The following is a 13,952-nucleotide window of genomic DNA, read 5'->3' on the forward strand; positions in this document are numbered from 1 at the left end:
TAATAATATTATATCAATTGTATTTTCTTCATAAAAACAACAGTGGCATTACACAAACAAACGGGCATTTAAAGGGTTAAAATACTGAAAAGTAATGAATATTTGGTAGTAATGATCAGGACTGATGTTGGTTAAAAATGTACTCACTGAAAGTGTAAAATAATAATATATAATATATTGTTATGGCAGTTTTTGACGTGGGCATTTTTGTCCTCGAAAGACCACTAAATACCTTTTTTTGACGTACATAGGCTAAGCTGATAGGTATACAGCTAGCTTACTTCTGAAAGATTGTTTGTGTGTTATTGTATTCTCTATTTGTTAAATTTCAATAATAATAATAAAAATAAACTACAGCTTACTTTCTGTCCTGCGTTTTGACGTATCTCCACATACGTTTTTAGCGTACGCATGCGCCTTATGTTGGCAGGTCAGCTGAGCGAAATTGCGCAAGCTCTAGAGACCTACGCAAATCTACTGTGTCACTGCACAAATAAAAGACCTTTAATTATGAGTATTAACACAAAACCGCTCCATGAAGTGATATAAAACTTGTGGTGAAGCAACTCTAAAACCTGTTATTTAGTATGTCACTTTTTATTATTATTACAAGGATTCTGAGACCCCGATTGTAGCTCCACCTACTCCAGTTTTGTCGGTTCCGCCCCGCCCCAGTTCTACGGTACACACTCACCGTGTGTTTCCCCCTCTACCTCCTATCTTGCGCGGAGCTCCGCACGTCTGTCGGGACTACAGACATACATACACATAGAGCCATGGCCGAAAACGCCGGCTTGGAAAATCACCGCATTAAAAGCTTTAAAAACAAGGGGCGAGATGTGGAGGTAGGTCCGCTGGAGACTTTGGACTATGTGCCTTTTATTTGAACGGGTTTCGTACTTCTGAGTCAGGTAGTTCTGATGGGTTTCTGGTGTTTGTGGATCCAGCAGCAACAGCAGCATCATGCGGAGCGGGCGCGGCCTTCACACAGGCCTCTTTAAACACATTCCCCATATAAATGTACCGCGTCTTCGAGCATTACACACGAACACGAGCCGTTATAACGGACGAATTAGTACTGGAATATTACTTGGGGTTTGTTTATTATCTTGTTTCTGTGGCAGAGCTGTTTATTTTATATTCTAAGTTCTCGCTGGGTCAAAAAACAAAACCTGCAGATTAATCGTGCTAGCATGTGTGCTAACTGCTTAGCAGGCGACGGTTTCATCGTATCTGCCAGTCAGTTTATTTGCTTTACATTTGGCATTAACGTATGTAAGATAAGTGGATTGTCATTTTAGTGAATAGTCTGAAATAATACAGGAATGGGACAGAGACAGGTGTGTTAACACCGGTGTTAGCCAACTGGCCAGAACTGAACTAGTGACCAGTCACACCAAAACATCTGACCTATTTATCGCTTGTTTAGTGTTAATGGACCTGAGAGCTGGTGTGGTGTTTTAATAAATCAGATAAGATGTTATTTTGTAATGTCAAGTTGCTTAACATAATTTAGCCTTCAGTGGCGTTGTGTGACTTTTAATATGTGAATAAACATCTCATATGCCTATAGATTAATTAAACCTCATTTCATGGCCTTAAGATCCTTAAATCTATAGTGAAAACTTCTTACATTTGGAGTTCTTGAGGTCTTGGCCTAATTCAGGCTGCATGACGGCGACCTTTAGGAAACCTTTTGAGGAAGATGATTGATTTCATACTAATGCCACAAGACAGGACGTCTATAACCTGATACTCCATTCTCCATCATGGGGGTTCAAGTTGCATTTAACAAAAAGGACCACCCTATGAGCATATTTTAAAATCGCAATGATGTTTATAGAGAAGTTCAAGGTGCTGTTAGCATATTTACGATTAGCCATTTACGTGCGTACCCTGTTGCTACTAGCTCTGCCGTGGACATATCCGAGAAACTCAGAGGCCTTCTCCAAGATTAATAGTGTGAAATGGCTGGACTTGCGGGGTGCTGGTTTGACTCAGCCGGATGAAGCCAGCAAAGCTTTCGCCATACTGCAGCTATTCAGGGAATTTGCAAAGCAGATTCCGATTTCTCATCTTGTGTTCCTAAGAGCACATGAACAGCCGGGCCATGTAGTCTGTATTTGATGTGGCCTGCAACGGAATATGGATATGAGAGATTCCCCGGCTCATTAGCTGGTGGATTTGGCCCATTGCAAGGATGTAATCGTAGCTAACAGAGGGAGTAGCTAACACAAGTGCTTTTGTGTTTTGCATTGTAAAATGGCTGTGGAAAAAGAAAGGACCATGCAACAGTTTGATCCAAGTTTGCCATATTGCATGCTGACTTGATACATTCGGCATCACAGGGCAGGTCAAAGAGTTCATGTTAAAATATTCGCACACGCAATTCAAAAGACATTTGTGATTGGATTACATCAAGCACATTCCTTAATTAGCCAACATCCTGGTGGTTTGCATGTGACAGATATTTTAGCTTAAGCATACTTGTTATTATTAGATATACATTCGGCAGACACTTAAATGAATATTCCAGGTTCACTAAAAGTTAAGCTCGATTGACAGAATTTGTGGCATTATGTTGATTTGCATAAATATTCATTTTCAATTGTCCCTCCTTTTCTTTTAATAATGCAAAAATCTTGGTTACAGTGAGGCACTTACAATGGAAGTGAATGTGGACAATCTGTAAACGTTAAAATACTTTTTTTTTCTCTCTCATAAGTATTGCTACAAGACGTAAACAGTGTGAGTGTTAAAATAATTATAGTGTAATAAAATAGGTTACTAACCTTTTTTGTGTGACATTGCATCCAGTTGTACAACTTTGTTGCTATGACAACGTAATGCAGTAAACTCCTGAATTATGATTTAAACAACTTAAAGCTCAAAAATGATACATGTTTTAACAGAAGAATTAATGTAAGTGCTTTTGTAAAAATATAAGCATCACATTTCTGCCTTTTAAACCCTCCAAAATTGGCCCCATTCACTTTCATTGTGAGTACCTCTATTTATTAATTTTTGTATTTTTAAAAAGAAAAGTAACAATAATTTTAGTGTTATCAACATCATGCCACAAATGCTGTTGACGAGAGAAACTTGTATTGAACCCAGAATTGATATATTTAAACAAACTTACTGATTTGCATTTTAGAAATTTAGATGTAGTCCTACATACTAGTATTATTATGTGTGTTCCCTTAGGATCGAACTCTTGACTTTGGTGTTGTGGGCACCGTGCTATACCAATTGAGCTATTAGAACTCCCTGTATTAGTAATGGTCTTCCTTGATGTTAAATGTAGTGATTGGTCTAAATATGAGCCTTTCAATGAGTCAAGCAGGATTTCTGGTGCTACTGGACTTTTGTGGCAGTTAAAAGTGATCAGCCTATTTATTAGCATGACGTGGACCTAACAGGAGTTCGACAGCATGTCCTCAGACCTTGCTGGCAATGAGACAAGCACATGCACACACACTGTGTCATTATGTTGGTCTCGAATGCCAAGCTGTCATGTCACTGGCAAAGCATCGGTTTGCTGAATCCCAGAGCGCTTCCTGTCGACTCTGCCTTCCTGTCATTGTGCTGCTGTGACTCATACACATCTTGTTTTTTATACGAATACAGCGCTAAAATATAAATGCTGGCTTAATCTATGAATTCAGATATCAGTTTAATGTAGGGGAAAATACCTTACTGTTATCCTTTTTTTAGTCATAGGTTTAGTTTAGTCTTTTTAAACGTAGTCAATAATTTGTCATCACACATTCATTTATTTTAATTAATTTCTCTGCCTAAAATTTTATGTTTTAGATAACAGAAATACCATGTTTTATTTGACCATAATGTGCAAAATTCGTCCGCGCCACCCAGATTGAGTTGAGTCACTACGCCACCACGAGGACCTACTGCACATTGGGCATTCCAAAGAAGAAAAAAACATGTATTAAACATATAAAAGAGACAACAAAATACAACTGTCCTTCTGTAAAGCTCATGAAATAATAGCTTAAAATGAATATACAGAAGTATTAGCTACTTTCAAGGTACTGTATTCTGAATTCATTGTTTTAGAGACTGTTATTTTTGTGTTTTAGTCAGTTTGGGAAAGAGCATTTTATGTAGCATGGCTTTTAGGAAAACAGCATATATATATATATATTAGCAAGCCTTGGCATCTATCTGAATTGTGTGTAATTTACGGCTTGTTGAATAACCCCTATCTTCCCTTCCCAAAGTTCAGCACACTTGAACTCTTGCACGGAGTAGCCAGTTATGCTTGGAATTTACTGGCCAATTGCATGATATCCAAGCAGTCAATTTCTTTGTATTTTATGCTTTTTTTCATTCCCTCCTTAATTGTCTTGCTTAAATTCAACATCCTCTTTCATTCCAACTCAGTACCCTTTGGATTGCATAAGGTACACTGTGGGTTTGCTGTAACATGAACTATGATGCCCAGTCACAAGATTAAATCTGATCTGTCCCACCATCCCCACCACACTGCATGGGTAATCTCTAAATCGTTGTCTACTAATGTTTTTATGGCAAGTCTGTCCCCTTTTCCTCCTGTTTCCCATTAAAGTTGTAGTTTTTTTGAACGTTCCTCTGTTTAAATTAGGTGCCGGATTATTGGAAGTCGTAAACTGGTTTAATCTTTCCATGTTCAAAGTGACTTGTCAACCGTTTGTCACAGTTTAATGCATTTTGTTCGACTAAACATGTTCTGGTCATTCTGCCTGGAGCAGATGTGTGTTCCATTGGGTTTTGTGCAACAGTTCTAAAAGAATAGCCACAAAATGTGATTGTCTAAATGGAATCCTCCCTGCAGGAGTGAGTGGCAGCTGGGCTCCGCTGTCACCATGGTTACCATGGTTGGTTGCCTCTTTGTTCTGTTGGAGTGGCCAGACATTGATTGCCATTAGTGTTACATTTCAGTTGCTTTGAAACACGTTGTGTGTGTATATGGTTGCATGATATACCGGTGCTACACTAGTATCGTGATACTAATGCTTCAAAATACTGGCGGTGCCACAGTATTTTTTAAACCGTTGTACCGTCAATATGGTAGTAACATGAAGAAGGTCGCACACCGGACGAGAAGCGTTGCGTCGCAGCTAGGACAAGGCACAGGTATCAAACATGGGGCACGTCTATGATGTTCAGGTTGCTGACAGTACACACAAAAGTTACCAAGGTTTTTCCCTCTAAAGGAAATAATCAACGCTAAAGGAAATAATCAGTGTCCTTTTGATAATGATTTGGGTTGAAATTAATGGAAAATATGCAAGTTGCGGCATGGTAGAAATTTGAGCAGCCTCCGGAGTCGTAGCTGGGCACCGGCAACTGACATCAAATGGTGGCGGTGGTGTGCGTACCTTCATTGAAAACAGTTGTTTCGAATTTTAGAATGCGCCATGTCATCCGCCAGACGTGTCTGGTGTGCGACCCCCTTAAGTTATGTTGTATGTGCTGTAGTAAATATTATTTTAGCTAAAACCTTCATTTGAAACAGACCTATGTCTGCAATAACATAAAAAATTTAGTCTTTTTGAGTGTCTTTTTTAAAAAACACAATTCACATTGGAAGATTTGAAATAATTTCAAATTATTGTAATGATGAAACAGCCTTGTCAACATTACAATATCTATATATTTATGTTACCATCATTCTAATATCACAGAAATAATGGAATAAAAGTTTAAAGCCATTGCCATTTGAACTTGCTGTTTTGATGTGAAGTTTTGTTTTATCAAATTAAGAATGTATTGTATAACAAGTTAGTCCATTTGAGCCTTCTCCCAGTTCATCCATCTGTTATTTTCACCACTTCCAAAGAAACGAGTGGAATGGCTAGTTTCTAGGCCATTATGGAATGGCTAGTTTCTAGGCCATTAAGGGGGTCGCACACCAGACACGTCTGGCGGATGACATGGCACATTCTAAAATTCGAAACCAATATGACAAACTATGTTAAGAATGAACAAATCGTATCATGATACTTTAGCTGGTATAGTACCGTAAGCAAGGATTCTGGTATCATGACAACCCTAGTTGTGTATTATTAGAAGATGTGACTGAGATTGATCAGTGTCTTTCAAAGAAAAAAAGCAAGGGGGTGGGCTCTTTTGACTTGAGCCAGTAAGCAACAACCCAGAAGACTCTTAACAACCACTTAGTAACACTAAGAACACCCTAACAACTACATAGCAATGTGCTAACAACCACTCGGAACACCTTAGCAATTGCATTAGGGCTAGTTAAAAATACTGATTTTCCTATGCATTTTAATTTGGACAATCTTAATATCTATTCTTAAATCCCAAGATCGATCTTTAACTCTTTTCTCCCTGTACAGTGCGAGTAAATCACTCGCAAATGCAACCAGATTTCCCACAAATGTAATGGTACATTTTCAGATTTCACTCACCATTGATGAAGTAATATAGTGGGGAAGATTTTCAGCATGAGATCCTTTCACTGCGGGTCAAGAGTAAAGGTTTGGTTTGACTCGTTCCGTTTCATGTGTGTCAAAATACGAGTTCCATATAGTTAGTTTGCCAATGAATAATGTCTCATAATCTGGGTTTTTCCTACATTGAAAATGTTTTTGAAGTGAAAAGTGAAATTTCGGGCCATTTTTATAAGCGCTAAATATGGTTCTCATGTAGAACTCAAATGCTCGCGGGGTGATTAAAGACTGGATTCACGCAAGTTTTGTGATCGCTGTTAATCGCACAAGTGATGCACTCTTCTCTAACCTAATACTGTATGCTGGAGCAAGCTGGTGTGCATGCAGAATTTGTGAAAGAAGTTGTAATAAAAGCAATTCTGTAAAATGTTTTTGTTTAGGCTATTATATTTTTGCCACAATAAGTAAACAATTTATTTAAAAAATGACTCCTAAACATAAGGGCAAGTACAATGTAGAATACAAGTCTGGACCTTTATAAATTGTGAATAAATGTCATGTGGATAATATTTTTATATATTTCCTGTTCTTATGATATTTTATAATTGGAAGCAAACTGGCCTGGTTTGGCTTCAGATATTACTACAAACAAAATGATTCCTAAATCAATAAGAGTCTGATAAAAGGAAAACAATATCAGTTAAGGAGTAAAAAAACAAATACTTTTACTATAGTAAAGTGGTTTACTCATGAATATTATAACTAGCCCTATAGAAATAAGTTAAGTTAAATTTTTAAACAAAACTTTGAAGTACAAAAATGTTTTCGAGATGCTTAGATTATCAACAAATAAATCTTATTTAATTATACAAACATGAAATGCAACTACTTATCTTAAATATTAATTAAATTGCAATTATGTAAAACAGCATTACATATGTGGATGACTGTGTACGTCAGCCACCACCGAAAACTGTTTTTGATCTTGGAAAAACCCTGTTAATATACTTTCTGTTCTCTGCAGACTGTTTTTGTTGATCAAAACAAAAGATAAACCTAATTAATTCAGTTTAATTCCAATCACACGTAGCACGGCTGTGGTTAAGAAGCCATTCCACTTCACTGAAACTCATCTGTCAAATGTTCGCTAAACTGCCTCTTCATAAAGAGTCTGTACCGTTTTAGCACGTGTTCTACAAATCAATGTAAATACTTGAATAGTACAAACCGTGCATGTAAACATTATACACAATGTAACAAAAAATATTTATATTGGAAAACATGGATTGAACATCCCTAAATTGCATAGCAACACCTTTCCAATCACTTACAACACCCAAGTATCATGGATGCATGTTGTGTACTCAACTATGTTGTACTGGTCACATCGGTGAAGTACTAACCAAACAATTTCTCTTGATCTTTTTCAGACGATGCGAAGACATCGCAATGAAGTGACGGTAGAACTGAGAAAGGTAAGGGAATTCACGTGTGTGGTCTAGAAAGCTACTTAATGGCAGTTTTTTTTTTTAAGCTGAAGTGGGTTGAAGTGAGCTAAACATTCCTCTTCGATGCAATACATGTGACTCATCAGAGACCAACAACAAAAATTAACCACATTTGTAGCAATGGATTCTCATTATCTATGTTTTTGTTATTGCAAAATAAACTGTGCACAGTCTTGGCAACAACATGGATTAGTTGAAGAGACTCATTGTTGGGTGGTTCAAACTGATTATGGGGTGACTGTGTACTCTTCAGGTTTAATAGTGCTCGATGGCAGAGGTCTGAATAAACCTTATTCACTGCTGCCATATTTGATTTTGACGTGAATGAAAACAAGGCTGTTAGGTATGGACTTGCAGTCTCTTTAATGGTATGCACTCTGTTATGCCTTATAAATATCCTAGATCACACCTAATTTCCCACAATTCGTGTTTTCTGAAGATGTTTATCTTCTGAAATTGTTTGGTTTTAAATGTTTTATCAGCGGAACAATCCAAAACACTTTTAAGCAGCAGTACAACCCAAGAGACTGAGAGAACTCATTGTCATTCCATTAAAACATTTACAATGGTCGTTACTGTGAATTAGGAAATATTCATACAGAGGCAGAATGTGATTTGACGGATAAGCTCATACCTCGATTGGAATTGTTTACTAAATAATTTTGTCCCAATTGTAAGAATAAATTCCGGTGTTATGTAAGTCATCCCAAGGTTCATATGGTCATGGAAGTCTTGGAAAGTCATGGAATTTAGAAACTCATGGAAAAACAAGTTAACACTTAATGTTTTGAAAAATTTATGGAATTTTCTAACAAACTGTTTTGAGCAATACAGGTATTCTAAGAATTCTTCAAGTGTGGCGCGATCACAGTACAATGCGAATAACCGCTACTCTGAGCCTGCACGGAGCTGTATGCAATACATATTTTTGCGTTGACCAAGTAGTTTGTGATTAGGTGTAGTATCATCCATTTGTTTATTTCAATGGTCTGAAATCCTTAGGTGTAAAATGTTCACTGCACACCCTCCGATATTTGAGAGAATGTAGGGGTGTACTGATATCCAGGTTCAGCATGATAAGCCAGAGCTTCAATCGCTCATGATCATGTATAAGCAATCGATGAATAAGTGCATTTACTTTGGGGTTTCTGAAGGTTGAAGCATCCAGGATACACACACCAAACAACCATTTTGAACAATAATCTTATACAAATCTACAGCAAAGAGAATTAAACCTTTGTAGAGCACTCCTTGTAAACAATGACGCACTTCCTGCCTCCTTTACGTGACATTACCAACAAGCTTACGTCATCCCTCTCATGAGCACACGTCATAGATGTATTTGCTGATAAAATTATCAGCAAATAATTTTTTTTTGGTGAACTGTTCCTTTAATTGTCCATTTCTTGATGAACAATAATTAAGAGTCTATCACCTACATTCTCCTGTTTTTAACGGAAAACATGAGAGAAGACCTGCGCTGATTGTCATTGATTCACACCAAAGGTCTCTGTTTCAGGTGTATTTCTCTCAATTTGTTTTTCATTCTAATCTGTAATTATTAACTTTGACATGTGGAACTGATACCAATATATAGAGTATAGATATTTATACTGGATCGTTCTCAGCTATTTGTCTGTGAGGTGCTAAAATATTGGACAAACTGCATACTGTATTGATTTAATATTGAACACAGTTCTCTTCCCTTCGATGCTGGACGATTCTGGATTTCACATGAAGGTTTATATTTTGAAGAACATGAAAGAATGAGTGAAAGAACAAATTAAAGAAAAGCAGTCGATGCTCGTGTCTGATTCACTGTTTGTTGAGCACTTCTCATAGAAAGCACATTTGACAAAGTTCTCCCTCCGTGTCAGTGGTCTGATAACGTGGTCTTGTATATGAGTTCTGCAAATTATCTCTGACCATCTCAGGAGGTATTCTGAATTTAATTTGCTTAGTAGCCTATATACACCGGTAGGTATTTTTCTAATAATTATTTAAATAGGAAACAGCCTCTGTGGCTGGTATTCAAAATGTAAGTTTCGTACCCTGCTGAACAAACATTTAACTTTATTAATTTTAATTCTATGCATTAATGTAAACCATGCAGGGAATTAAATATGTAAACTGTTCTAAATACAAAATGGAGGGATTCCAAGATTTTCAGTGAGAGATTCAAAAGTGAGAGAAGACAAGACAAGGCAAAAACAATGTGTTCACAAGCAAAAAACTTTAAGTTGTATTCTATAAGGTGCATGTTTTGATTGTTATTCAAACAGTGCAGATTTTTTATTTTATTTTTACAAATGGGTAGAAACATCTGAAAACTGCAAGAAAGTTTTGGAAGTTCATGAAAAGATCATGGAAATATAATAGTGAAAATGTTTACGAACCCTGTCATCACTATCTTTGATATTTACTTTAGTAATTTTGTTACCGGTTGTATTTATGGCTACATCTAGAGAATAGAAAAGTGGCTTGACTTCAGTTATTCATTCATAAAGACAGTATTTAAGCCAATCATGTAGGCTGTAGTTTGAACAGGGCCATTCGAGAGTCACTCTATGTGAATGTACACTCACCTAAAGGATTATTAGGAACACCTGTTCAATTTTTCATTAATGCAATTATCTAATCAACCAATCACATGGCAGTTGCTTCAATGCGTTTAGGGGTGTGGTCCTGGTCAAGACAATCTCCTGAACTCCAAACTAAATGTCAGAATGGGAAAGAGAGGTGATTTAAGCAATTTTGAGCGTGGCATGGTTGTTGGTGCCAGACGGGCCGGTCTGAGTATTTCACAATCTGCTCAGTTACTGGGATTTTCACGCACAACCATTTCTAGGGTTTACAAAGAATGGTGTGAAAAGGAAAAACATCCAGTATGTGGTAGTCCTGTGGGCTGAAAATGCCTTGTTGATGCTAGAGGTCAGAGGAGAATGGGCCGACTGATTCAAGCTGATAGAAGAGCAACTTTGCCTGAAATAACCACTCGTTACAACCGAGGTATGCAGCAAAGCATTTGTGAAGCCACAACACGCACAACCTTGAGGCGGATGGGCTACAACAGCAGAAGACCCCACCGGTACCGACTCATCTCCACTACAAATAGGAAAAAGAGGCTACAATTTGCAAGAGCTCACCAAAATTGGACAGTTGAAGACTGGAAAAATGTTGCCTGGTCTGATGAGTCTCGATTTCTGTTGAGACATTCAGATGGTAGAGTCAGAATTTGGCGTAAACAGAATGAGAACATGGATCCATCATGCCTTGTTACCACTGTGCAGGCTGGTGGTGGTGGTGTAATGGTGTGGGGGATGTTTTCTTGGCACACTTTAGGCCCCTTAGTGCCAATTGGGAATCGTTTAAATGCCACGGCCTACCTGAGCATTGTTTCTGACCATGTCCATCCCTTTATGGCAACCATGTACCCATCCTCTGATGGCTACTTCCAGCAGGATAATGCACCATGTCACAAAGCTCGAATCATTTCAAATTGGTTTCTTGAACATGACAATGAGTTAACTGTACTAAAATGGCCCCACAGTCACCAGATCTCAACCCAATAGAGCATCTTTGGGATGTGGTGGAACGGGAGCTTCGTGCCCTGGATGTGCATCCCACAAATCTCCATCAACTGCAAGATGCTATCCTATCAATATGGGCCAACATTTCTAAAGAATGCTTTCAGCACCTTGTTGAATCAATGCCACGTAGAATTAAGGCAGTTCTGAAGGTGAAAGGGGGTCAAACACAGTATTAGTATGGTGTTCATAATAATCCTTTAGGTGAGTGTAGATGTCCATGTGAAAGCAACCATATGGTCCTGCTAGCTGATACGCCTTCTAATATGACTTGACTGATCTGAGGCTTTGCAGTCAAATGTAGCCATAATAATAATGTGTGAAATGATGAGATTGTGTGGGCTCATTGCTGCAGGAATAGGGTTGCAGTGGTATATCGGTTTCACGGTATACCACGGTTTGAAAATGGACAGTTATCATACCATGTACATTTGCTAATCTACGTATTGAGAAGAAACAAAAATGCAACCGGATGGAGAATCTCACCTTCACGTGCACATCTCCTTTCCTCCTCGACTGCAGACACGTCAACTTGTGCCCCACACACACGCAGTGGAGAAAATGTCAGAGAGAAGCGAAACGATGGGGTGTGTGTGTGTGTGTGTGTGAGAGAGAGAGAGAGAGAGAGAGAGAGAGAGAGTTAAAGCAGTGTTTCTCAACTGGTGGGTCGTAGTTCAAGTCAGACTGGGTCGCTCGCGGACAGCAGGGAAAGAACAATGCCATGGTTCTCCCATTCAAGAAAGTTTGGCGGCCACCCAAGTGATATCTTATTTAGGACTGCAGAGGCAGATTGAATGATAATCTTGCAGTCAACTAAAGGCTTCTGATCTGCACTTTCGCATGAGTGTAACAAGCTCGCGATTTGCTCTGGTCTCTCGTGCGTGCATGCAACAACCGGGCTTCACTTGAGAGCAGACCTCAAAACTGATGCGACCAATTTAAATTTTCTAGTAAGACTTTTCTAGTTTAAAGTGTTCTGGAGGAAATTAAATCAAACCGCTCAAACAGTAGGCAGCCCTGACATGCCAAACAGCACGGAGGAGGAAAAGAGCAACACTGAAATGCGCCAAACAATTAAATAATTACACATCATCACCTTGACTAAATTGTTTCCCGATTTTACATGAGTAAAAGTAACTTTATATTTTCACAAAATGTTATAGTTTCATATGAAATAATCTAAAGGTAGAATCTATTAGACCTTATTTTATATCAAAAGTGGCAATTGTAGTTAAAGTTTCAAGATGTTTTCAGCTAATATTAATTTTTAATAAATACTAAAATTTGTTATTATTACTATATTTTAGACTAGCTACACTGACCTAACCGTGGTAATGAGGTGCTTTTCCTCCTGTGTAATATGTATGTTCTGTTTGAATTATGTTTGAAATGATAAACAAATGGGATAATAATGGGCTCATTTAAGTAAATATGCTCTTCAATTTTTAAAAGGGGGAGAGAAAACATCCTGTAGATTTTGTTGTTGTCGTCAACAACAAAAATAATGTCACTTGATGCATGTCCTTGTACTTGAAAACCATGAACAAAACTATGCAACATAAAAGGAAATGCAACCCAGGATACATTAAATACAGGTTACCTTTTTACTATGGTGGGTCCAATGTAAAATCTGTCCTGAAGCAAAACCAGTTGAGAACCACTGAGTTAATGGTACAGACAGGAGCCGTCTGGTGCTGTCACGCACCTACAGTTAATTGTTAATAATCAGAGGACACTTTTTTTACTTTAAAGGCTCACACAGCTGATGTCATTTTTAATTTAGTAGTTAATTTAACATGCTATGCTAACATGTAAACTAACATGGTTTAGTGATATAACATGTTAGTTACATGCTATTTTTTCATCATGTTTATAATTTGGTTTATTAAAATTCTGTTAGCTTTCTTATTTATTCTATTTATTTTATTTTCAAAAGAGACTTTTTTTTTACACATTCTTCAATTAAAAAATTGTTTTTGTTTCAAATTTCAATTATAATAAAGTGTTTGTTCAACCAAAACAAAAAAAAAACTCTTCTGTTTTCACTATTTTAAGGGTCATTTATGATGATAATTTTGCTGAAAATACAAAATGTGCTGAAAGGCTGCGTGCATGATGGCCATTAGCCTATGATCTAAAATGGCAGCTGTTCTGTTAAGAACGTTAACCAATAACAGTTACTATGTAAAAAATACTGTAAATAGCTAAGATAGAAAAAAGATAGGCCTATGAGAATGTACAATCAATCTTATGTATTGTTCTAAACATCATGTGCACACAGAATAAAAGTAAGCATTAGGCACATAGTTGAAAATGACCTTGATAAGCAGGGTAAATGTGACTAGGAAGAGGGTGTAGCTAGGCCGTGATTGAGCATGGCCCTCGCCGAATTGGCTTATTAGCGGAAGAGCGAGATAAAGGGATGCCGGTTCAAGAGAGAG

The 13,952-nt window shown here is 37.6% G+C and overlaps 1 protein-coding gene across 1 annotated transcript in view; it reads left to right on the top strand.

Annotated features, from left to right (window-relative positions):
* Positions 1-691: 691 nt before the first annotated feature.
* LOC127651554 (importin subunit alpha-4-like) overlaps positions 692-13,952 on the top strand; it is a 35,985-nt gene continuing 22,724 nt past the window's right edge. Inside the window, 2 exon segments of the mRNA XM_052137447.1 lie at positions 692-845; positions 7,847-7,891. Coding sequence (XP_051993407.1) covers positions 777-845; positions 7,847-7,891 — 114 coding nt within the window. The 5' untranslated portion in view covers positions 692-776.

This window comes from Xyrauchen texanus, chromosome 11 (genome assembly GCF_025860055.1).
Source record: "Xyrauchen texanus isolate HMW12.3.18 chromosome 11, RBS_HiC_50CHRs, whole genome shotgun sequence".
NCBI lineage: Eukaryota > Metazoa > Chordata > Actinopteri > Cypriniformes > Catostomidae > Xyrauchen > Xyrauchen texanus.